The sequence below is a fragment of the Lithobates pipiens genome, unplaced genomic scaffold (genome assembly GCF_037356315.1).
Source record: "Lithobates pipiens isolate NorthernLeopardFrog02 unplaced genomic scaffold, aLitPip1_a1.2 Scaffold_10, whole genome shotgun sequence".
Classification (NCBI taxonomy): Eukaryota; Metazoa; Chordata; class Amphibia; order Anura; family Ranidae; genus Lithobates; species Lithobates pipiens.
This window is the reverse complement of record NW_027507686.1, coordinates 192,110,166-192,137,452: the sequence shown is the minus strand read 5'-3', so window position 1 is coordinate 192,137,452 and position 27,287 is coordinate 192,110,166. Positions and strand designations below refer to the sequence as shown.

At 41.1% G+C, this 27,287-nt stretch overlaps 1 protein-coding gene across 2 annotated transcripts in view; it reads left to right on the top strand.

The window, feature by feature from the left end:
* IGHMBP2 (immunoglobulin mu DNA binding protein 2) overlaps window positions 1-22,839 on the top strand; it is a 102,407-nt gene extending 79,568 nt beyond the window's left edge. Inside the window, exons 12-15 of one of the 2 annotated variants that reach the window (XM_077460787.1) lie at window positions 3,342-3,465; window positions 11,730-12,572; window positions 13,724-13,908; window positions 22,632-22,839. In XM_077460787.1, coding sequence (XP_077316913.1) covers window positions 3,342-3,465; window positions 11,730-12,572; window positions 13,724-13,908; window positions 22,632-22,820 — 1,341 coding nt within the window. In that variant the 3' untranslated portion in view covers window positions 22,821-22,839. Of the gene's footprint in view, window positions 1-3,341; window positions 3,466-11,729; window positions 12,573-13,705; window positions 13,909-22,631 lie in introns of both variants that reach the window. The other variant, XM_077460786.1, reaches the window with a different exon arrangement.
* Window positions 22,840-27,287: the final 4,448 nt, after the last annotated feature.

The window sequence follows — 27,287 nt, the reverse complement described above, 5'->3', positions numbered from 1 at the left end:
AATTTAACTGTCCTTATTTATGTATACTCTAAATGAATAATGCACAAAACTATAAATACATTTAAAGGATTTTAATATGCATAAAGTCTGGCTGTTCTTCTGGTCCTCTAACTTAACTACGTACAGTGTGTAGATTAGGAAGATCAGAGAAACCGTTTTGAAGCCAGATAATTGGCATATCAGATAAGTATTTGGTGGGAGCCTCCATGTTTCTATTATGAAAGGTTTCCTTTCTAGTTTATTTTTCTGCAAATGTACATTCTTCAAGGAGGGGTCCACTCGAAATGTAATTGTGTCTGGATCTTATACCACTCCAGGTCTGTGCAGCTCTTGATTTTGGTATCCCTCAACTCCTGGCATGATGATGCCAGCTGCTGCTGGGCTGAGCTGAGCGTTCCCTATCACCTGCCACACTGAATTAGTTGTCTGTTCTGTATATTTCTGAGGAAAAGGCATGAAGAGGAGGGTGTTGCTGACATACTGAGGCAAACCTGCAACATTTCTGTGCCACTCGCCCTCTAGTGGGTTCTCTCATGGAATATATGGTAGTATTAGCTATGCATAGGGAAAACAGGAAATTTTGTATTTCAGCCAAGCAGTACGCTTTACGCCATTTTAGGGCTGGGAGAAACATTCCTTGCCAGGACTGCAGAAAATTGTAACGAGCTGATGAGAGACGCAACTCTATTAACTTCATTCAGAACTAAAAAAATATTCTGGTGGAGTACGGAGGACACATCGGGCCATGTCTGGCTACCAGACATGTTATAAATAGCTTATTTTTTTTCTGTGCATCTTTTTACTTTCAAAATATTTATTTGAAGTTTTACATAAGTAAAAGAATAATCAATAGTACCCGAGTACCATTTTCATCAATACAAATAAGTACACCATAAAAGATGAGTACATCACAAAATAAAGAGGTGAACTATCAGTCTTGTGTGGCAATGATCTTTTTCCTAATACGCCAACCAGATAGGTACAGACATATTAGACACCACCCATCTATCGATAACCCTTATGCCCTGTACACACGGTCAGACTTTCTGGTGGAAAGTGTGCGACCTGATCGTGTTGTCGGAAAATCCGATCATGTGTGGGCTCCATCTGATTTTTTCCGTCTGAATTTCCGACACACAAAGTTTGAGAGCAGGATCTAAAATTTTCTGACAACAAAATCCGATCGTTTAAATTCTGATCGTGTGTAGACAATTACAGACAAAAGTGCCACGCATGCTCAGAATAAATTAAGAGACCACAGCTACTGGCCCGTTTATAATCCCGATGTACGTATTGTATATCACCTCGTTAAGAACGATCGGATTTTCCAACAACTTTGTCCGACCATGTGTATGCAAGACAAGTTTGTCACAAAATCCGTCTGAAAAAATCTGATGGATTTTGTTGTCGGAATGTCCGACCGTGTGTACAAGGCATTACAGATAGAGCTCAGAAACAATATATTCCTGCGTAGTCAAGCACAGAAAAAAGGAAAAAAAAAAAAAAAAGAAAAAGGTGAAAGAGAGAGAGTAAGAATGAGGGGAAGGTCTGATCCGGAGTCCAAATAGGTAAACTATACCACAGACCCCAACAAAAATGTAATCGACGTACAAGAGAGACATGCACATAAGTAGCTCAAGGCTCCCAAGTCTGTTGAGATTTTTGGACCATGTCCTTCAAAATGCTAACAATATTTTCATGCAACATAATCCAGGAAACCTTTTGCCTAGCCTGTGCCAAAGATACAGTAGGCTGTTTCATCTTAGCGTCCAGTGAAATGACAAATATGAGGCGTTGCAAACAGATATACTGGGGCGTTAAGAAGTGCTATATAGGGAGTCTGGGGGTCAGACTGTCTTGTCAATTTACGAATCAACCCAAAGACACCGTTCCAAAAAACATGTATCCTAGGACATAACCACCAGACATGGCACATCTTCCCTGGCATTTGGCACCCTCTGAAGCATAAGGATGACACAGATGGGTACATTTTCGATAATGGTGTTAGGACCAGGTACCGGCGAGTGAGCACCTACAAATTTGCATCTACCATGACTACTTTGTGACTGTAGAAAACATTTGTGCCATACCTCCAATTCCCTTTCTTTTTCCAAATCCCAATCCCAATCCACCATATAGGGGAACTTGGGAGGAGGGCCTAGTAATAGCCCATACATTTGGGACATGCTTTATTCCTTATTTAAATAAAGCTGTATAGTCTGTAATAAGCTTTTTTAGTAAAAAAAAAAAAAAAAAAAGTATTAAATCACAGTCACATAGTTATTTAATCATTATATGGTGGTTGTTCTGTAAAGCCAAGATATTTTTAAATAGTGAGAGAAAAAACAAGAGCGGTAAAAGAAAAGAACTTGATGTGCACTTTGCGATGAGGGGAGGGGTTGGGACTTTATATGCAGCCAGGTAGATAACACAGCAAAAATGTGTCTGACGGGTACACAGTGAGTTAGAACTGTATATGTTACATAAAGGCATAGTTCATGACAACAAAATATCAATAAATGTATATTTCATACAAAATATAACATGGTAGTATAGTAACACATTGGTTCATATTGTAAACATTATAAAAGACCAAACTCATTATTGCGTGTCTCCATAATGTAGTAAATGACTAGTTTTTTGACCAATAAAACCAAGTAAATTTTTATGAATCTTTTGCATCCTCATTGCTGCTAAAAAAAAAAAAAAAAACCCACGGGGAACTTCTTCTCTTTTTTTCTAATGTAGTAAACATAACCTTAATTGATTGGTACAATCCAGTATGGCATAATCAGTAATCAACCCCTCCCCTCATGGCTCAGTAACTAGGGATGGAAGCACTTGGTTCTACACGCCTTGTGCTTCTTATAAAGTCCCAACCTTTTTGTGTTTACTTTTTCTTGATGTGGGCTTTATCTAGTGATACATACACACACTATGACTTGTTTGTGACTGATTTGTCAATGCACACCAGTTCTCAGGAAAAAATAAAAGCACCCAAGTGACACTGTTTGCCTCAAAATGCAAAAATGAAGTATGATTTTTCCCTCTACACACAATAGGAATGTGGTCCAAGCCAATTCATCATCTGGTATGTTTTTTAGGACATGACAAAAACACACACAAGCACAGGAAGAACATTTTGCGTTTATGTGTATTGTGGTAAGCTCAACACCCAAGCTTTGCACAAGTATTTGTGCTAACCACTAGGCTGCCATATGTGAGCACAGTGATAACTTCTAGGCTACCATGTTGCCATATGTGGCCACAGTGCTAATCACTATGTTACCTTGCTGACATATATAGGAATATATAATCTTTTGCTTTCTTTTTTTGTTCAGGTGGATTTGCTACGCCAGTGTCTACTGCACAGGTATCCTGGTCTTGAAATTAAGTCTGTGGATGGTTTTCAAGGAAGAGAGAAGGAAGCTGTTATATTGTCCTTTGTGAGATCCAATGCTAAAGGTCAGTGAACTGTACATGAACAGTCCCCATTGATTGGCAGTCTCAGGCACTTCAGCTCTCACACCTGCATACCCACTGTAGACCAGAACAATTTTACATTTCAGCTATGGGCCGGTTTATTCAGGAATAATTGGCTTATTTATAATAAAAACATTGCTTAAAGTGGTTGTTAGCCCTTACATAAACCCAGTGAAATGACTGGCCTCAGGTGATACACGGAGATGACACAAATCCTCCATAAGTTGTATCTATCTGTCTATCTGCAGTCCTGTCTTCTCTACATCTATTGAAAGTGCTGAATTTTTAAGCTTGTCTGAAAATTATGAAAAAGGGGGAGGAGAGCTAAAGTTGCACTCTGCAGAACTCAGTGAGGCGAGCTCTGAGAACTGATTGGAGGGAAGAAACGCACCCCCCTTCACACAGTGCAAGGAAACAGAGCTGAGGCTGTTAATCAGCTGGAGGTCCCTCCCCTGTCAACATTTTTCTCATTATGTCAGGAAAACTTGTCAGAAGTGATTCAGGCTGATAGTAGAGGAACAAAACTGCAGGCAAAAATTACAATTAGTGCTCTGGATGGATTTAGAAAAATACACCCTATAGAGGGACATGCTTTGTCCATATTCCATGTCTGAGGTTTACAGCCACTTTAGGATAATAATACATTTCATAATGTTTTAGACTGTTTTGGAAAGTCTCTTTTTTTTTTTTTTTGAACCACAGCTGCTGTCTTTACATAATTCCCCAAATTGTTAGCCAGATATTGCCAGCAAATGCAAGGTGGGTGCAGCAAAAGGACCGGGCGTACTACAGACGCCCAGTGTACTTTAATTATATATTTTTTTGAGTGTGTATAGCACAACTGGTTAAGATAACAATCCTAAATTCTGTACTCCAACGAAGGTTTGTTAAATTGTTTAACCACTTGCTTACTGGGCACTTAAACCCCCCTCCTGCCCAGACCAATTTTCAGCTTTCAGCGCTGATGCACTTTGAATGAAAATTGCGCGGGCATACAACACTGTACCCAAATAAAATTTTTATCATTTTTTTCCCACAAATAGAGCTTTCTTTTGGTGGTATTTAATCACAGCTGGGAGTTTTATTTTTTGCTAAACAAACAAAAAAAGATGCAAAAAATAAATAAAAAATCATGTTTAATAGTTTGTTATAAAATTTTGCAAACGGGTCATTTTTCTCCTTCATTGAAGTGCGCTGATGAGGCAGCACTGATGGGCTGCATTGGTGGGCACTGATAGGCTGCACTGGTGGGCACTAATAGGCATAGTTAAGGCGGCACTAATAGGCACAGATAAGGCGGCACGGATAGGCACAGATAAGGCAGTACTGATAGGCACAGATAAGGCGGCACTGATGGGCAAAGATGGGCACAGATAAGATGGCACGGATGGGTGGCACTAAGGGGCACTGATAGGTACCACTGATAGATGGGCACTGATAGGTGGCTCTGATAGGTGGCACTGATGGGCACTGGTAGATGACACTGATGGGCACGGATATGTGGCACTGGGGTGTAGCACCGTTGTTGAGGCAGATTGTGGGCACTGCTGGGTGGCACTGCTGGGTGGCACTGTGGGCACTGCTGGGTGGCACTGACGGGGGGCACTTATTTTTTAATGAGGTGGCACTGGCAGGGGGCAGGTGGCACTGGCAGGTGGGCACTGGCAGGGGGCAGGTGGGTACTGGCAGGGCTGGCCGTGATCGGGACTGATGTCCCGATCACGGCCGCCGGTGATCGGCTCTTTTTTTTTTTTTCTCCTCGCACTGTCAGCGCGAGGAGGAATAATAGCCAATTACCGGCTCCGTTGTATCACATGATCAGCTGTCATTGGCTGACAAGTAGTCACACCACTCAAAAAGAAGCAGACTTAATCCTCTCATGAGAGGCACATTCTGGCTTTCTGTCATTCACATCCTAGGCCTAGAAAACTGGCAGGTGGACTTTCTCAATTCTCAAGGCCTAGACTGTCTAATTTTGTTTTGACCCCCTCCAGATTCTTCATCTTCTTTGCAGAAAGGAAATTAAGTCCCAGTGATCGTCATCACGCCACATTTGGGGAGGAGCTGGTACTCCAACGTTCTCAGACTCTTGATGAATGCTCTGTGGGCATTTCCAGGTTTCCTGTCCCAAGGGCCAGTGTTCAGTCCTGCTTCTCGGATGCTGGTTGATAGCATGACCTTTTGAAGCCACAGTCTTGAGGGATGGAGGTATTTCATATTTTCACCCCTATCCTTTTATAGGCTAGGAAGTTGACTTCTCACATGCTTGGAGGTCTTACTACTTTTGGTAAAAAGCATGGAATTCTAGTTGTGTACCATCAAGGGACAAATGTTGGCCTTGGTCATTCTGTTTCAGAGACCTCTGGCTTCTAACTTTCTAGTAGAGGCCAGTGCCTTGTGTCCTCTTGGATTGTTAGTCTGGTCTAGTTAAGGGTTTTCTGGTATCAAACCTTTCTTGCAAGGTCATTTTTTCTGGTTGTTCTCATGTCTGCAAGGAGAGTTTTTTGTCAGTAACCTTTCTTGGTGTTACACAGGAACAAATTTATTTGGAGGTCCAAGGCTCATTTTCTCTCCAAAGTGGGTCTGCCTTCCACCTTAACCAGAATATTGTCCTTCCTTCCTTCTTTCCTTATATTCGGCCCCTAATCATGTTAAGGAATCACCCTACATTGCCTGGATGTTGTGTGAGCAGTGAGGGTTTACCTTTCCACTGCTGCTTCCTTTTGGAAATTGAATTCATTTTTTTCTTCTGCCTCACTGCTCAAGCAAGGGTCTCTGCATCTCATTCCACCATTGCTAGGTGAATTAGAGTTATTAAATCCTGGGGTCTGAAAATCAGGGTGCCTCTGTTCCCTGTTTCCCGGAAAAAGCAGGGATGGCCAAATCTGTAGCTGTACAATAGAGACTGGACCAAAACTAAGAGCAATTAAAATACATTTATTAGTAACACAGCAAAACAAGCCAACACCACAAACAGAATACAAGCAATAGTGAAGCACACATGACAAGTAAAAGCTACCTAGTTAAAGCAGTTGTAAAGGCTTTTTCTAACATAACAAACATGCTATACACACCTGCTCTGTACAAACGTTTTGCGCAGAGTGGCCATGTTCCCCAGCTGGTGTTCTTGGCTCCTCCTCTTCTTTGTGTGCCCTTATACCAAGCCGCTTGCCATGGGGGCACACCTGCGGGCGCTCGATACCAGGCCTCACTGTGTGCGTCTATTGATACACACACAACACAGCTCAGCCCCATCTCCTGCTCTCTGCTCACAGGATTTGATTGACAGCACTAGGAGCAAAATACTCCTGCTGCTTCCTCTGTGACTCAGGTAAGTATACAAGAGGGTGAGGGAGTCTTAGAACTATTGGGACATATTTTTAACCTTAATGCAAGGAATGCCTTTAGAACCACTTTAAATATAATATAATATATACAAGCAGGGGAGAGATCAGGTAAGCCAGGGTCAGACAGGAGGTACAAGAAGGCATAGCATGTGAGACAGGGCAGGAAGGGGGCCAGAACGGGTATCGGGTATGAGAAGTACAGGCAGTGGAATCAGGGTAAAGGGTACAAAACAGCAAGTATCAGGGTAACGGGTACAGAAGCAGGATCAGAATTCTTGGCACACATGGAAAACTGCTGAGGCACTGTGGAAAGCTACAAGAGGGGCAAAAACCTCTCCCACCAAGCGTTGGGTGGGAACTAATTGCTGGGATCTGCTGGTTACTGGGAGACACCTGCGGTGGACACTGGAACTACATGCTTCACATGTGGAAAACCCAGTGCCATCAATGGGTGGTTCAGTTGCCGACAGGCACATTGAACCAGAACTGTCGATGCTTCATGGGCTTTTAAGTACCAGATCTGTGACATACCAGATTTGCAAGGCTGCCGTCTGGGCTACTGCTTACACATTTGTTACTTTCTACAAGGTCGTGTTCAAGCTTCTTCTGATGCCAATTTCAGGAGTAAAGTGCTACAGGCTGCTGCCTGAGCCATCTCAAACTATTTGGATGTTATGTGGGCCTGTTGGCATTGTTCGCTATGTTGCCCACTTCTCAGTTGAACTGCTTTTCGACTTCCCAGTTGTGAGACTTAAAGAAGCCTATCTCCTGTACTGTGCAATCAGGAAAATTGGATTTTTAAACTTACTGGTAAAATACTTTTCCTGCAGGACAGTACAGGACCGATGAGCCTTCTGAAAAACTAGCTAGCTGGGAGTGGGACCAGTTATCCAAGGCGATGTCCCAGCAGCTTTTTTGCCATTGTTCAAACTCCTGAAGGTAGCTGCATATACCCCAGTTGTAAGGATTAAAAATGCCTCTGTCCCATACTCGCCACCAAGAAACTTTTTTTATTTTTTATTTTTTTTACTAGTTTTGAGTCTTTGATCATTTCCATTGTTCTTCCTGAGCAGTTTCTATGTTTAGGAGTTAATCTTGGTAAAAGTTTAATTACACTGATTGAGCTGTGAGCCTCTGCGCACAGCGATTCTGAGAACGTTCTTTTATAGATGAAATTATAGTGTTGTGTGGCTTCTCATCCTCTTGGGCATTCCATGGCAATGGCTGTTAACAGCTGTCTGTTAGTGTACGCTGGGCTTCCCCTGTGCACATTATACTTTTAATTACAAACAATCTGCATTTTAAAGTGGATTTTATATTCTTTATTTGCTGCTTTTCAAACCAGCCAACGGATCTGCTTAAAAGGTCAGTCCACCTGTGTCATCCTATTCTATACTGGTAGCTCCAGGAGAGTGAAGTCACTTGACAATTTTGAGTGGGTTCTCATCAACCATTTTGGATTTTATATAGTCAAGTTAGATTACCCATCAGCTTATATTTCTCATGCAAACTGTATTTCAGTTCTGCAGCAGTAAATTCCAAGGGTTAGAAAACAATCTCTGCTAGCTTTATTTAAAAAAATGAAACTTCATCTACCTTCTTCTCTGCAGTGACCAGTATTCTTCGTTGTTTTTACTATATTTGCTACATTTTAACACAGTGAAATACTTCCAGATGGATACAAAACAGTTTTTTTTTAAAAGTAACTATCTGCTAGATATTTATCAGCTTGGTCTTCTTGACTATCAAAAAATAAGGTTCTTGTTTAGTGTTATCATATACATTCAATTAATGCCCTTCTTTAATTTGTCTTTTATCTGTAAATGCTGCCAATTCACAGAATAAGGCCATTAAATTCCATCCGCTGCTATTCATTTATTAAATGTCAGAACCTCTACTAGCCACAGTCTCTAGTCTCTGATAGTTGACAACTGACTGGCAGGGGGTAAGTCTTGCACCAGCGGGTAAGGCTTAAAATAGTTCCAAAGCCTTCTGTTTTTTTAACAGCAACATATTGGAACAGATACATTTCACACGTATCCTTCAACAATTCAAAAAAGAGCAGGTAAGTATAACATGTTTGTTAATTATTATTATTTAAATTTTTTTAAAACAAGCCTTTATTATCGCTTTAAGGCAGGCCATAGGTGATGCGATTTTCTTGTTTCAGTAAAGAAAATCTCTCGATTCCCCCATCAACACAGTGCTGGGAGAACACCATGATTATTGCTAATGGCTAAATAGCTGCTGGCAATAGTCGCATGTAAACATCTGACATGCTGGTTGTACCCAAGTCAATCGATGAATTTACTTGGGTACAGTCAGCCTGCCCATAGATGGTTTGAATCTTGGCTGATCACTGCTGATCTGGCCGAGATTTTAATCATCTATGGCCAGCTTAAGACATCAGCAGGACTGTGGCAAAAAATATTCCAGTGGTCCCTTTTGTTGTTTTGCAAAACAATATTTAACATTAACAGTTCAGAAAATTGCACGTATGTAGGGAAACATTACAGCTTTTTTAGGATTTGTAATCAAAAAGGAAGGGTTATTGTTAAGTTAATTTTATGATTTAGACTGTAAATGTAATCTTTATGTTCTATTTGTTTCAACTTAACCAAGGAAATTTAGTATTACGTTGGTCATTCTTGTCAATCAGAGACAAATTTATGAGCTTCTTTATATCCTCACATTTCAAGAGCCCACTAGTACATCTGCCAGTGAGCCTTCTGTCCTGAGGTCCTAAGGCCCATTTTTACATTGTTAGATGCAAAAGTATTGAATAGATTGATCTTCACTGCCCAAGAATGTGGACTGCAAGTCTAATATTGATGGCTTGTGTTTTTAGGAGAATTATTTTATTTTCTTACAGATTACATTTAAAGCAGACCCTAACTATGGAAACGGTTTCTAAAAAGGGAGGCACTGGGCACAGAATTTGTCAACAAAATTGCCTGTATGCTCCCTGTAGCTCATCTATTCCCCAATACTGACTTGCCATGCCTTGTTCTTCACTTTGTTTTTCTGTGGAAGTGGACATCTTGGGAAAAACGTGGCTTTGCTTCCTCATATAAGAGCTGCTCCCATGATGACTAGTGATCTTCTGATTGATAATTGAGTATTCAGAAAGCAGCAGGAGAAGTCCAGAAATCCCAAATTGACAGAATGAATGGAGCAGAAGCGGGAAGATCCTTGCTCTACAGCTTTCTCCCCAGCAAGAAGGGTGGATAGTACAGCAGTAACAGCAACAAATCAGTAGAGACTAGCAGTCCGAGATCTAAAGCACCATAGATGATCACACACTGCATATATAGAGCTATAAGGCTCAAGGCACTCCAGAGTCATATAAACCCTCTGTTCATTTAAGCACCTCCAGCAGCTGATTTAATAACTTATTGAGTATGTAACTTTATCTTTTTATTCTTTACATCTGTTTAATTTTAAGTTCAAGCCATGATTGCTTCCCCAAGTTTCTTATTTCAGGTTGTTTCATTTCTTTTGCAGCATCCTACTGTATCACCCTCCCACCAGAGTTATGTCTCCTAACACTCTGTGCATCAATAGAAACACATAGCCCTTTAGCCTAGGATTACAAGGCACTCCCCTGCTCCTCCTTACTCTTGCCCCCCCCCCACCTTCTCCAAGACTAACCAAAGCCAGCCATACATGGATCCATCAGGGACCTGCCAAATTTTGATCCATGTGTGGACAGGCTGTCTGTAAACAATTCAATCAACTTGTGTACAACCATAATATAGCAAATTTTGCGCTAACTCCCAAACATGAAAAGTGCAGAAACGAAAGAAAAGTCTGTAAAAAAAAAATTTCACACGTGAAATTAAGTTGAAATAATTGAGTCCCAAAAATATATAAAAAATGTGCAATAGGTGTATACAGCAGAAGGAGTGTAACCATATCCACTCTGGTGAAAGGAAATCCAAAAGGTGACACCATATAGGCTTACCAGATTGATATGACCCTCTTATTACAGAAAGGTCAAATCGCGCTTAGTACATTAGAAACATGTGGGTCTCCTTCAATGTAGTCATCAACAGGTGACAAGTGCAAAAACCATCTTAGGGGACATCCCAGTGGATCTCCTCAATTATATGTGCATCCAGGTATTTGACATATCAAAGACAAAGCAAGAAGCTGTACAGATCAACAAATGGGACTGACACCATGTACTATGGCAGAACTGTTCTTCCAATGGAGAATACTGTTTGTAATGACTCCTCTACTCTGCCGTCATCCCCCTTCTCCTCTTCCTCCCAGCCTGGACTGATCTGTTATCACTGTCCCCATATGCCCATAGTGCCTGGTGTCAGTCCCATTCATTTGAATCCCTCCCTAAAGCTGAAGTCTAGGCAGAAGTACTTAAAATTGTCTTGATGTCAGCCTCCTATTCTCTTGTACAGTAAAATTCCGACAACAGTACTTGGAGTCAGTCAGGTTTTGCTTCATGCACATGTGCTATTAAAAGAACATGAGGATAGAGAGTCATGAGCCCATCAATTAACTGCTGCTTTTTCACTATCCAGTCACAGGCTTTGAGGGAAAGCTGGTAACCAAATTATATTGCTTCACTGCAGTAGGTCGATAGTGGTGTCTGACACAGCTGTATTAATTACAGAACTGGATGAACAGAAATACGCATTTTTTGGTCTGCTAAAACAGCCTTATATATATGTGTGTGTGTGTGTATATGTGTAATATATATATATATATATATATATATATAATGTGTGTGTATGTATATATATATATGTGTGTATTTTAACTGTGCAGTCAGCGATTTGCCTGGAGTACAACATTATACAGTTGACAAGAGTATATTTAAAAAAAAAAAGTGCTGTTCTTTTGCATCATTTCAGAAAATAGTTTTTCTGTCATATGTAGGTGAAGTGGGCTTTTTAGCCGAAGAGCGAAGAATCAACGTAGCAGTAACCCGTGCTCGTCGCCATGTTGCTGTTATTTGTGATTCCCATACAGTCAGCAATAGCAAATTTCTCAAAGACCTTGTGACTTACTTCAACGAACATGGTGAAGTCCGAACTGCTTTTGAATATCTTGATGACATTGCCCCTGAGAAATATTCCCATGAGAATGAAAGTTCTAAACTAGAAGCCACTGTTAAGAAAGACAGCAAAGCAAAGCCAAAAAAGTCAGGAAATTCAAACTTTAGCAGTCATAAGCCCAACACTACAACGGAGTCTCAGGCAAAGGAGAAGAGCTTAACAAAGCAAGATAACTCTGTTAAAGACTTCCCGCAATCGAACAACTTAGGTGACCAAACAGAAAGTTTAGCCAAGGAAAAACTGCAGGAAGAGATTGAGGACTTTATAGCAGATCACGATAAAACCCAGTTAATGTTCCCTTCAACACTCACTTCGCATAACCGATTATGGGTCCACCAGATAGCAGAGAAATATGGACTACAACATGTAAGCACGGGAGAAGGCAGAAACAGATGTATTACACTTTCCAAGCACAAAGTCATTTCAGCTGATGCCGTATCGCAGAAAATTGATGATTCTGTTGCACAGAAACCTTTTCAGTCACAGACATCAGAAAAAGAAGCAAAAGAAAAAGAAATCCAACATAAAGCTTCTCCCAATAACCTTGATTTGAAGCACTTACACATGGAACGCATGCAGAGGGAGAAAGATAAACTTGAAGAAAAACGAAAGAAGGAATCTGCAGTGCCAAAAGCTGCTGAGAAGAAGACATCCAATGTGAAACGTGGGTTTGATTTTTTTTTTTCTTTAGATCTGTGGTTTTGGTTTTTGACGACTTTCCAAAAATGAAAATGATCTGGTGTTTTAGCACCTGGCAGGGCTAGCTATAATTTTGTTCACTGGTCATTGGGTGAAAGGGTTGATAATAATAGTTATTATCCATTATGAATAAAATACTGATATTACACAGTACAGAATATTATAAAAGGTGCCAGTTAACTGAACTGTGGCTAAAAAAAGCAAAGGTAAGAAACCAGTATTGTCTGTTGCTAATATTTTTTCCATGAATGACTTATGCCTTGTTCTGCACTGTGTCTGTGTAGAAGGGGCCATCATGGTAGAGGAGTAGGGCTTTGGTTGTTCATTTTGGAGCTACCTTCTAATGACCACTGGGGAAATATTCAAGAAGCAACAAAAGATGTGAAAAAAGGGCTAGATCCACAGAAAAAAAAAGGTAGAAACAGGGAAATCTTAGTACCTGCAGGTACAACATTCGCTCCAGCATGCAGAACAGTGAGCAGCATAGGAGTGACATCAAATTTGAACTCTATATCCTTGAGAATAGTAGTCAAAGGCAACATTTCTTTAGGTGATCTTTCAAACAGAAGTTCAGGATTTAAAAAAACAAAACAAAAAAACAAATATACTCACCACACCCCTGCTGGCCTTTTAGTGAGAACTGATCAATCAAGCAACGCTGATCGCTTAGTTCTCCCCCTCCGCTCTGAGCCGAGCGCTATGACTGTTAGTCGGTGGATCTCTGCTCTCACCTCCAGCATTCACTAGAGAACTGGGTACTGTAGGGGGCAGAAGGAGCTGGCTCAGGCTCTCAGCAAATCAGTGTTTTTACTCATTCGATCCGGTTTACATTGTGTTGTTAACTTTCCCTTGACACAGCAGCGATTTGCTATGCAGTGCGGGAAATGCCCAGTAATTGCTGCATTTTCCGCACCACATCAGTGTAAACTTGGGCTAACTGGGGAGATCAGCAACACTGAAATGTCATAACATATGAAAAAAAGGTGAAAACAAGTATTGGTTTAAAAGAAAATGATAATGCTTTAGCAAACTAAATCTCATTCAGTTAACCTATTTTGTATATGTTTAACCTATAGTTTTTTGTGTTTGTTATTTTAGTTTTTTTGTCACTTACAGGTAAAGGTGGAAATAAACCCGAGCCAGAGAGATCAGACCTGGACAGCTTTGATGCTCTGCTAGCGGAGACAATGAAAGCAGACAATACTTGTGGCTTCGGAAAATGTAAAGCCAGTGTAGTAACAGTAGGGGATTTCTGCATACACTGCAATAAACGCTTCTGCCTCAGTCACCATGTTCCAGAGGTAATCAATGCTGTGATTAGCCTTCCTGCCGTTTCCAGTACATTTATTAGACCTATTCTCTTGAAGTAATCTATCAGAATCCTTAATGGTGTAATGTGCTGTAATATTTTTTGCAGACTTCTTGAGGTACTGCTGAACTAGATGTTGGTGTGGACATACACAACCCAATAAAACAAGCAATGCAGGATAATTTATCATCATTTGCAATGATTCAGTGAATTAAGGTCATATCTAAATAGAGTAAGAGTAATGATATGTTCTTTGCAGTGCTGGAAATATTAATCATTTAGTTGTTTTTTTGTAAGAAAAGCTCTGCATAGCCAATTTTCTATTCCCTTTTCTTTGGAGAAAAGAGAAAGGCCTGTACCCCTCATGCTGTATGTTTTCATTAATCAAGAAGACTGTCACTTTTATTTATCAATTGTTGTCATCTTCACCCAATCCATATCAAAGCAATAGGTTTGCTTTAACCCACCACCCCTCTCTAGCGTAAACTTTTCTGTCCCTCACTCACCTATCATTCTGTTCAGCAATAGGCAAACAAAGGAAATATCCAGTACTTCTGTGTATGGGGAAGCATATGATCCATATCGAGGTGCAGCGATGGGCCAATTGGCAAAGTGATATGAATAGTTGGTGGCCTTGTGTGAGCTATAACTCCAGTGACGCATTACTTTTTTTTTTTTTTTTTACCCCTAGCAGGCGAGTAACAGGAAGGCAAGTATATGCTGCAGAGTAGATCTACAACCTAGAAACAAAAAAATAAAAATCAGCAGCTACAAATACAATGTAGCTGCTGACTTTTAATAGGACACTCACCTGTCCAGGGATCCAGTGCTGTCCTCCCTTAAGCTGGCTTCAGCCATCTTTGGGTCCAGGCCTGGGCATGCTGGCTTCCCATTGCACATACGCTAAATGCGCTGTGCTTTGTGAATGGTTCCCCGCAGCTTTCTGGGGCTTGTAAAGCGTCCCAGAAGACTGTGGGGGAAGGAGAGGGGCCAAACTTCTGCTCCAATCTGACCAGGAGTGTGTACCATTCAAAACCAGGTAAACCCCCCCCCCCCCCCCCCCGCCAAAAAAAAATAAAAGAAACGAACATGATTTAAAGAGGAGGGAGACAAGTGGAACGTCTCCTTTTGGGTGAAGTTCCGCTTTAAAGTGAACTAGATGCTATGCTCTGGGAGAATTTCTGTGCAAGGGAAATGCACGCTTCTAAGGGAGCTACTTTTTTATTACACATGGTGTCTTCAATTGAATATTTTCAATAATGTATTCCAGCAAGAGACACCAAACTCTCAGGTGAATAGCCAAATGCAATCTTTCACAGCTACACAAGAGGGGAGATCTACCTGTACCAAAAAGCTGTCAAGATTCGGCACAGGATCGGTCCTGCCACATGCAACCCAAGTTGTTAAATAGGTTTTGATAAAAAGAGTTCTACTGCATTTTCTGAGCAAAGTCAAGCGACGCTGTACTTGGTCATATTCCACTTTTGCTACACTGATTAAAAGGAAATGTGCATTTATTAATTGCTTGCACCTAGAGCCTGCAAATAATTGCTACTGCGACCAGTGGATCACAGGTACAGTGCATGGGCTCCTGTAGACTATTCTTCCATCTGCAGGTCCATATTGAAGTGCGAACTTTAGGTTGCGGGCCTGGATAACCTATTAATGGACTGCAAGTGCAGTAACGTTGCCACACTTGTGCTCCATTGAGATCTAGGAGTCCCGCCACCATGTTGGCAGATGGGACTTGTATTCTCTGCAGTCACAGATCCCTGACTGGATGATGCAGCTTTGTGGGCAGAGCTACAAGAGCCAAAACTTCCTGAATAAAAAAAGGATAAGAGTCTGCAGAGAAAACAATCCCTGTATTCACTAATGGGGATTGTGGTTTGGGGTGGGGAGCTGCCAAATCTGACCATGTGTTATGCTAAACCCTAGATATGAGTGTAACCTTAGACACGATCAGAATATTAATGTCCATTCCCCTTTAAAATCAATGAAATGATTTGCAGTACTGTAACGGTACCTGGAAACCCTGCCCTTTAATTAATGTAAAGATTTTTAAAGCAGAATCTTTTCTTGAAGCAGAAGGATAATTCATTTTTGTGACACAGCTGTTGATTTTTCCAGGCAAATGCATCTGATAGCGTTAGGTGAGGGGCAGCTAAGGACATACTGTTCCTGCCAAGTACTGGGGCCGATAACTCAGCAAAATCTGCCCCTGTGCAAGAAAGTGTTCATGGACATGTCCCTAAATGCCTCCAGATCCAGCTGGGTGCGATTTGCCAAATCATATGACCTATATAAATGCCTACATGCTCTGAAAGAGCACAGCTGTTCCCCATGCAGTCTTGTGGGCAGCTCTAATTAGACTGTTTAGTGGATAACCGACTAATATTATATTAACATGCAAACCAAAAGCTCTCAACTGGGTTTCTTAGTTTGGCATTTATTACAGTAATGTGGCTCTCTTTCCCATTTATGGCTGTTTTATTCACTACGCAGAGCAGATTAATTCAAAGAAAGAATAGCTTGACTTTAATATAAAGAATCTTGCTTTTCAAGGCCATAGTATCGAAATGACTGCTATCTGCTTGTACACCATATTATACATTGAAATTATGCTCAATCATTAGCATTTAACTCCAGATATTGTAAAAACAAATGCAGTTATGTTACTTTGAATGCAACCTGTAATAAAACCAGAATATGAGTTAATTTCATCCTCTTATAATCTCCATACATGAGCACTCAGACTGGGAGAGGGAGGGGATACCATGCCAATCAGGTGGCCTGATTTCTCATTTGCAAGCTAGGAATGTGCCTACAGGAGGAGAGGGCAGATAATGTCACCTTCATTCTGTCGCTGCTCCTTTACTGTTCATTCATAGCGGGTAACCTAGCTGTGTTGCAGACAGGTCAGCGGGCTGGCTGTGCTGCCTGTCAGGTTTGACAAATTGGTTAAACAGAAACGCAAATTCTTTGACAGGTGGAAAAACTTCAATATCCCCCCACCCTCCCAAATGTTTAGCTAAATGATCTTATTTCTGAAGTTGTAGTGTGTAAGCCAGTACACGATATGAAGCTATTAGCCAACATCGGTTAGCTATCTGCACTCTAGCAGACACCACTATGTGCCTGTATATCTCCATGTAGTATCGGTGCTTGTCCTGCATGCCCCAGGGAGCCCCCATCTTCAGGTCCTCAGGGAGCCCCCATCTTCAGGTCCTCTAAAGCTCATAAACTGATTGAAATTCGTCCAGTTCAGCAGGGGCCAGCTGAATGTCAATCAGTGTGTGGTTGTCCCCACTTGACAGAAGTCAATTGCTCAACGTCTGTCAAAGGGACATGCTGGAAAGCTTTTGGCAGGTGATGGGTCCCACTGTCAGAATACTTTGTCCTGGGGGGATTTCTCCATCTCTTTCATTTGTGTGGATAGAGGAATCTGTCCTTCTTTAGCATGCTGGCTGATCAAAAATAAAAAAACGAGACGCGTATAGCCATCTTTGGAACTCTCTGACACATTATTTGAAACCCCATGTCATGGTATCCCTGTAGACTTACTACATAGTTACATAGTTGGGTTAAAAAAAAAAAAACACAAGTCCATCTAGTTCTACCTATAAAAGGGGGGGGGGGGGGGATTATACAATTTCATAATTCCACACAATCCTATAGCCAGAGTTGATCCAGAGGAGGAAGGTTAAAAAAAAAACAAAAAAAAACAGCAAAGCATGATCCAATTTGCTACAGCAGGGGGAAAAATGATTTCCTGAGAGGCAGTTGGATTTTCCCTGGATCAACTTTGCCTATAAATGTCAGTACCCAGTTATATTATTTTACATTTAGGTAAGAATTCAGTGCCTTTTTAAAGCTATCTACTGAGTTGGCCAGAACCAACTCTTGAGGGAGTCTATTCCACATTTTCACAGCTCTTACTGTGAAGAAACCTTTCCATATTTGGAGATTAAATCTCTTTTCCTCCAGATGTAAAAAGATGCCCCCTTGTCCTTTGTGATGACCTTAACCACTTGTCGTCGTCATTTTACTGTGACAGGTTGGCTCGTTCCCGTGAATCGTCATGGCTGTATGTCGGTTCTTTCACCGCTATAGCAGGCACGCGCATGCTCGTTGCACGCCATGGAAGCTGATGCGCATGGCCGGGGCCCACAATGTCTGCCGGCCACCCACAATCACTCCACAGAGAGCCAGACTGGGGATCTGTCAGCGTAAACAAACAGATCCTCATTTTGACCGGGAAGTACCGAGTGATCGTCTGTTCCTAGTGATTAGGAACAGCGATCTCTCTGTACTCCCAGTCAGTCCCCCCCCAGTTAGAAACACCTCCCAGGGAACACAATTTAACCTGTTGATCACCACTAGTGGTAACCCCTTCCCTGCCAGTGTCATTTATACAGTAATCGGAGCATTTTTATAGCACTGATTGCTGTATAAATGTCACTGGTCCCAAAAAAGTGTCCGATCTGTCCACCTCAATGTCGCAGTCCCGCTAAAAATCGCTGATCACTGCCATCACTAGTAAAAAAAAAAATTAAAAAAAATAACAAAAATGCCATAAATCTAGCCCCTGTTTTTGTAGAAGTTATACCTTTTGTGCAAACGAATCCATATACCCTTCTTGCAATTTATTTATTTATTTTAACCAAAAATATGTAGAATACATTTTGGCCTAAACTGATAAAGAAATGTTTTTTTTTTTTTTTTTTTTTTTTTTTTTTTTTTGGGAATATTTATTATAGTAAAAAATATATTTTTTTTAAAATTGTTGGCCTTTTTTTTTTGTTTATAATGCAAAAAAAAAAATAACGCAGAAGTGATCAAATTTTTTCTCCTAGTGATACTGCTAGTAACACACTTCTAGTCCTAGAGTGACAAAGTTCACTTACTGTACTACATCTAAAGAGGAATGGCATTGTCACCCTGGGACAGAAAGTGTGCAGGGACTTAAACGCATCCCACTTCTCTCATCACCATAGCCGGGAGGGGGAGGCTGTTCTGTCGTCCACAGAGGTAAACTGGGCAGCGCCGATAAAGATACGTGTAATGACATGGCAGAGATTACAAGCTCACTGGATTTCTGTAAGGATTAACAGGTATTTTTGTCACTTATTGAACAGCTGTAACAAAACACTTTTAAATAGTAAATTCAACAGACCAAAATTGAGCAAATGAGAGAAGATTTTATGAGGCTTTATACACGCTTTAAACACCTCATCTATCTGTCAAGGTTTCGTTTTAGTAGAATCTATTTTATTTCTTTTTTGGAATTGTCTACATTGCTGGTTTTCTGACCCCCTCGTGTGTGTTCCAGGTACTGACAGAATGTAAAAGCATGTGGGAGAAGGCCCTGTGAATGATTATCACTCGAGATCTGAGCTAAACAAAAGCAGCAGAATTTTAATACAGAGTTCTGTGTTCTTTAAATCATATCATTATTACTGATCGTATTTGGGAACAGAGCTGAGATTAAATTAATTTCCTTTAGAGTATTTTCCTAATAGGAGAAGTGTCTGTTTAATATGGAATTTGCTTTTATTGTAATAATATTTTCAGATTTATATCCAGATAGCGGCTTTGTCATTTCCTCCCCATTCAGTGGCATTATTGATGTCATCATGAGGAATCAGCCCACACACAATATTCCAATTCAGGACACGTCTGCACCGCACAGCAATCCGTAGATCAGCACGATATACTGACAGACATCACACATTGACTAGCACTTCTATTGACGTGCAGGACAAATAGAGTGGAAGCGAGTAACTACTTGAACGGCCTCCTGCTTTGTCGTTTTTATCTGAATTCCTGTATATTAATGACAGCATGATCTGTAGTTAATATTCCACAGCATGATGGGTAATCATTGTTCTGGACACCGTAGCCCTGCTGTGTACCTCTTACCGTGTACCCCTAGAACACAGAACACATAGGATAATGGCTCCCATTATTAGAAGTATCTTTACGAGCCTTGTGATTGCAACTTTTATAAGAGTGCCATATATCTTGTGGATTTCATGTTACATGATGCAGGAGATTGTGGCACAATTATTCTTCTGCCTCTGCATTTATGGAGCACAAAGGAGTTTAGTGGTTGTCAAAACAGTGCAAAGAGAAATGACAAGCAGCTCATCAATTTATAACTAGCAAGAAAGGTGTATGCAGGAGCAGCCGTTCAATACATATACATAAAAGGATTTCCCTAGCAGTCAGCACTGTCAGCCAGAAAAAGGGACCTCATTACGGTTAGATTCCCTCTGTAACATTTTACAGTGATTCTGTCAGGGTAATCAGAAATCTAGATGAAAGGGGCAATAGATACTGCAGCCCCTGGAAGACTCTTCGCTATTTGACAATTCAGGGAGTGTTGGATGCCTGTATCCCTGCTGTGATTCAAATTTCCGACCTCACTACAGGACACAGCAGTGATCTAGGGAGTCGGCGGGTATGCAGCAAAGAGCACAGGCATCCAGCACTTCCGAAAGTGTTGAATGCTGAAGAGTCTGACAAAGGCTGCAACACTGGAACAGAGGGAGAAGTGGGAGACACTGGGGCCGATTTACTAAAATTGGGAAGTGTATAAACTGGTGCAGCTCTGCACAGAAACCAATCGGCTTCCATTTTATTTTTTATTTTTTTATTTTATTTTTTTGTCAACGCTTATTTATATGAACAAGCTGAAGATAGAAGCTACCATGCACAGCTGTACCAGATTTTGCACTCTCCAGTTTTAGTAAATCTCCCCCACTGGCTGCTAGAGGTGAGTACAAAAGCTCTTCTATTGCAGGGACCTTTTATCTCGCTTTTCTTTTTTTTTTTTTTTTTTTTTTATTGGACAGCACCCTTATGTGACACCCATGTATAGAGCTGCATTTTTTTGCACAATGTGAAAGATGATGTTACGCCTCAAGAATCGCGAGAGAAAAAATTGTGATTCTCATTTTATTCAGAATCGTGCAGCTCTACCCATGTATTCCTTGTGCTATGTGATGTCCTTGTGCTCAGAGGATTTTGCTAAATAATATGACAACTTACCGATAATACCTAATGTCTTTCATGGACTCTATTGATGACATTATGCAGTTGCAGTATCTACAATTCACGAGAAGCCAGGGGCTGTCTTAACTTGCAATGTTTGCAATTGCATTAGCAATTTTGGATCAACTGGCCCTTTGAGGTCTCTTTTTATAAATGTTTTTTACTCAACTTTCACCCAGGATTTATGCATATTTCCATTTGAATCTAATTAGAAATTTGTGAATCTTGACCTAAGGTTGTGTGAATCTTGTGAGGAAAACATTCATGTATAGACCCCATTAACTGCACTGACCATCATAAAAAAATATAGCCAGTTGACACTGTTTTTTATTTCGCAATATACTGTGTTATCTGGTTTTAAGGATTACTTAGTAAACCTATAAAATTTTATTGATTTATTGTAAACTTTATGATCAGTTTATTTGCCTGAGCATAATCTCATGAGTAGAGAGACTGTAGGTCAAGGACAGAGCTTCTATAATACCCTTTATCGCTACATTCACTGTTCTTCCCATATTTTGCTTACGATTCATCTAAATCAGAACTTGGGTAGATGGTGGTTCAGTGGTTAGCACTATTTTCCTGCATTATGGAGTAATTTCTTTCCAATCAGGTCCCTATCTGTATATAAAGAGAATGCTGTCCCCATTGGTTGATTGGTTTAGCTATAAATATTATAGATTCCTTCCATGATTGCACAACATACCAGAAGTTTAAATATTCTGAATTAATTGTCCTAGACCAGTGGCTTGTTCCCCTATGGAAGATGTTGAACATGCATTCTTTCTCATCTGTGTACGTGGCAAAAAAAAGTTCACATGCCAAAACTATAAATATAATATACCGGTTGTACTACAGACGGTATTTTAATTACTTTTCAGGTTTCAGATGCTAGCCCAAATCCTTACGAGAACCTTATGTTCAAAGAGTAATTGAGCTTATTAAAATTAATGTTGGTCCATGCTATGGTTCCTCCTCTTCCCCCTACTGCCATGGTCTAGTGTTCAAGCCACATCACATTGGCGCCAAATTAACAGATCACTATGGGATGTTAAATATGTTCATATAGTGATCCTTGCCTACTCAGCTATGCTACAGCTTGGTGTCTAGTTCCATACCCCCCTCCAGTGCTATAATCCCCCCCCCCCCCCCCCCCCAGCAATTAAAGATATTTCCCTAGAGTATGTGTAAGACTAGATAATTTCAATCAGGTGTGATTTACCATTTTGCATTTCTATTAAATGGGGCACAGAATGCATGGTATTCTGTGAATGGCCAAGTGAAGGGGAGCACAGACACTAATGGTTTCATCCGTGGAAGGAACACACAGCCATCATAACCAGAGTGGGCCAGAAGTACACTGGGAGCTGTACTATGGCAGAAACAAGAGTATTCATTTTATGGTACTGTGAAGTATTTTAAGCCTTTTATTACGGTCAGGAAAGATGTCATGATTTTCAAAAAATTTCTGTGCCCAGAGGTCCACTTGAATTTGGTTGGGGTATTTAGGCCTTAATGACCTCTGAATATATTTTTTTGAACTTTGTCTGAAAGAAGAACCTCCCTGAGATCCTTCCTTCAAAAGCAATGTAGAGCTCTGTATGACATTGCAACTGTTATTTTTTTTCTTAACATTAAGTCTTAATGCTGTATTTGCAGGTACATGGTTGTGGTGAAAGAGCCAAAGCACAAGCCCGAACAAGAATCAGTCGAGAAGGAGTGATCTACGCAGGAAGCGGGCACAAAGACCACTCCCTAGACCCTACAAAGAAAGCTCACTTGCAGAGAAAACTAGATAAAAAAATTAATGAAATGTCAAGTCAGAGAAAAGTTAAAAAGGAAAAATAAATTATTTTTGTTTGCTACATTTTTTTTCTGGATCTGCTTTCAATCTATCCTGGACTAGAGCTGAAGGGTGTTTTAAAGTGAACCTTTGCTTTGGCTATGCAGGGAAAAGCAACAGGTTTACTTTAGTGCTGACCCCTGTAGTTCCTTATGTTCACCCCGATCGTTACTGCGACGGGGACAAGCAGATTAGCTCCTGCTGGTGTCTCGGGTCCACATTGGCTAGATTGATGACAGCAGGAGCATTGGCTCCACTGCTGTCAATCAGAGCCAGTGACATGGGAGCTGGGTACGGGGCCGAGTCCTGCTTTCTGTGTCAATGGAGGTAGCAGCAGAACTTGGAAGCTCACAATTGCCCCCAGGGAATGCGGGTCTCAGTGGGGGAACTCGAGAAGTGGAGGCGCTAGGAGCGCTGCTGGGGGACCCCAGAAGAGGAGGATCGGGGCCCCTGTGTGCAAAACCTTTGCACAGAGGAGTCAAGTATAACATGTTTGTTATTTAAAAAAAAAAAAAAACAACAAACCTTTATAGCCCCTTTAAAACCAAAGCTGGAAAGCAACCTTAATGAGTAAATACTCTTGTTGCAAAAAAAAAAAATCCCCTCTGGTTAATCCAAGTACATTGTAATGATTTTATCAAACTTTGTTCTTCTCTAAAGAGATAGCTGATAGCTGATTGTTTCATTTTGTTAATGTTCAGAGCTGAAGCTGAATGGGGGCGATTTTTTCATTATTAACAACCTCATTACCAAACACACTTATACCTTTCCTGCCCAGGCCAATTTTCAGCTTTTAGCGCTGTCACACTTTAACGATTGTGCGGTCATGCAAAGCTGTACACAAATTGCAATTTTATCATCTTTTTTTTTTTTCACACATATAGAGCTTTATTTTGGTGGTATTTAATCACCACTGAGTTTTTCATTTTTTGCTAAACTAAAAAAGGCCCAAAAAGTATAAAAAAAAAGTTTTTTTCTTTTCTGTTATAAAGTTTTTCATAAATTTGGGCCAAAATGTATTCTGTTACATTTCTGTGGTGGAAAAAAATCCAAATTGGTGTATATTATTTAGTCTGTAGAAAAGTCCACAAACTATGATGTATATATCTGAAAATTGATCAATCCTGATATACTGATGGCCTATCTCATTTATTGAGGCCCAAAAATGCCATAACAGTACAAATACCCCCAAATTACCCCTTTTTGGAAGGTAGACAGTCCAAGGTATTTAGTAAGAGACATGGCAAGTTATTTGACGTAATTTTTTTTTGTTATAATTTTTTGGAAAATTCACATTTTTACAAACTATTCTTGCTTATAACTGTGAACTTTACAGTTATAAGCAACCATTTTTCTTTATCGTACATCACGGGATACAAAGCCATAGTAATAACTATATGGGTATATAGCCACCTTTAGGTGATGGGCACTGGCATGCCCAAGACAGGAAGTTGCCTCCCTATATAACCCCTCCCACACTGGGAGCACCTCCAGTTTTTTCACCAGTGGCTAAGGTGTTGGTCACGGTTAAAGATGTTTTATGAAGAGCTCCACTTAAGCAATCCTTGCTGGACGAGCAATCTAACAAACCGGATCCATTCAAAGTGCCATTTAACCTCCCTGGCGGTAATCCCGAGTCTGGCTCGGGTTGGGATTTTACTATCACGAGCGGTAACCCCGAGCCAGACTCGGGATCGCATCATTGGATGCAGGGAGGACACAGGGAGAGTTACTTAACTTGTCCCCTGGATCCAGCGATGTCCTCCACGCTGTGTGATTGAGCTGTCCTCCGCTCAATTCACACAGTGCCGAATGCCGCCGAGCTCCATTCCCTGCGAGGTTACGGCGCATGGGAGCGGAGATTGGCGCCAAATTCAAAAAAGTAAAGACACAAAACACACACAGTACTGTAATCTTACAGATTACAGTACTGTATTAAAAAATGACACACCGCCTTTGTCCCTAGTGGTCTGTGCAGTGCCCTGCATGCACTTTTATATTATAAATACTGTTTTTTTCTGCCTGGAATTTGGAGATTGTCCATGACAACCAAAAAGTGTAAATTTTTCAGTGTTTTAGGATTTGATTACATTATTGAATAATTTTTATTATTCTTTATTATATTATAAACTTTATCATACCCGGGATGTCTGCTAGACTCTGGTTTGAACAGATTTAAGAGAGTTATTCCTAAGAATTACAGGACTACAATATAAAATGGCAAATTTCCATGCAAAATAATTGTACAGCTTTCAGCACCTAAAATCAGAATGAATCATACTGCCAGGGAGGTTACAGGCCAAAGTGACTGGTACCCAGGCCTCGTCACTGAAGAGATGAGGTTTTGCCTGTAATGCCTCTCTTGGAGGGCTGGACCCTGGGGCCCAGTTCTTTGGTTATTAAATGCCAAAGCCTTTCTGGCAGGGTGCTATACAGGTCCAGGGGAGTGGAAATCCCTTTTAAGGAACTCTGTCCCTGAAGGTCTTTGACTTAGCCCGCCGTGATGGGTGAAAATTGGATCTGTGGGATTCCAACAGATTCCTACGGTGGGGATAAGGTAAGTGGAGGTCCTAAGGAAACTTGGTTTGCTTAGGATTCTTCTTTGAGCAAAAAATAATTTTCTCTTGTCCTTCCTAATAATCACCACTAGATGGCGTAGGGAGCATACGTATCTCCACAATAGCCAGGTCTCCCTGTGTACGTACGCTGCTGTGTCTCTGAGAGGTTTTCTCTGGACGGCCACAGCCACTGTGGATGAAGGGCAGGGGGATTGCTGGGTCTTCGCCGCACAGCATCTTCCCTGTAAGACCATGCCCGGCCAGTAGGCAGTCTGGCATCCTTACCCCACTGAGTGTCCCCTCGGGGAATGCTTTACAAGCATCCCAGGTGGCTCACTAGTTTCCCCCCTGCTCCACTGCCAAGATCCCAGGCCACGCTATGCACGCGCGTGCAAGTAGGAATCTTGTTTTGAATTTTCGGGTGTGGGGATGAGGGGCATGGCTTAGCGCAAGGCCAGCACATGAGTTGAGCGTCACAGTTTCTTTACTCGGCAAAGCACGGCAGCTCAGTCCTTGATCGGTTTCAGTTAGGAGGACATCTGACTGATGGAGGGACACAGCAGCGACTTGGATGGCTTATGGGTGATGTACAGTGTACAGGCATTCTGAATGACACTTGTTTGCTCAAGCATAAGGCTGACCATTATTAGCAGCTTTTATTGCTGGACTAAGGATCAGCAGTGGATGCTTTTGTCTTGGTAGTACCTCTGTTTGTTGCTTTGCACTATGCCTCCTAAAAAGGTGGTTTCAACCCCCCCGCAAAAAAGTAATGGCATCCCCATCAGTCAGTCCTCCAACCCCTGTTTATTTTATTGCGGATGCCTTATCCTCACCTCTGGTTGGGTTAGAACAGAGGTTAGCAGTAGACATGTGCAGAGTAAAATATTTCGTTTCGGAATTTCGTTTTCGTCCGAAAACTTAATTTATTTAGTTACTCCCGAAATTCGTTTTTATTTATTTTGTTTTTCGTTCAAAAATTGCATTCGTCCGAAAATCCACATGAATTACGGTCGAATCTGTCTTTGAAGGCTTATGGTGTCTGTCGAATGTATAAAGAAGATTCGACGGAGCTAGTATATAGCATACTTTAGAACCCTATTAAAGTCTATGGGACTCCAACGTTCAAAATCTTAAGTGCTAATTTTAAAGGCTAATTTGCAAGTTACTGTCCTAAAAAGTGTTTGGGGACCCGGGTCCTGCCCCAGGGGACATGTATCAATGCAAAAAAAAGTTTTAAAAACGTAAAAAAGTTTCGGGAGTAGTTATTTTAATAATGATTAAAGTGAAACAATAAAAGTGTAATATTCCTTTAAATTTCGTAGTGGGGGTTGTCTATAGTATGCCTGTGAAGGGGCTCATGTTTCTGGTGCTTAGAACTGTCCCTGCACAAAGTGTCATTTATGCAGGAAAAAAAGTCCTTTAAAATCACTCGCAGCTATTATGAATTGTCGGCTCCGTAATACAGAGAACACTCATTGAAAGTCATTGATAAATAAATAAATAAATAAAAAAGCGTGGGGGTCCCCCAAATTCAATTACCAGGCCCTTCAGGTCTGGTATGGATATTAAGGGGAACCCTGCCTCAAATTTAAGAAAAAATTTGACGTGGGGTTCCCCCTAAATATCCATAAACAGACCCTTCAGGTCTGGTATGGATATTAAGGGGAACCCCGCGTCAAATTTAAAAAAAAATTGACGTAGGGTTCCCCCTAAAAATCCATACCAGACCCTTTATCCGAGCACGCAACCTGGCAGGCCGCAGGAAAAGAGGGGGGACGAGAGAGCGGCCCCCCCTCCCTCCTGAACCGTACCAGGCCACATGCCCTCAACATTGGGAGGATACTTTGGGGGTCTGTGACCCCTCAAAGCACCTTGTCCCCATGTTGATGAGGACAAGGGCCTCATCCCCACAAC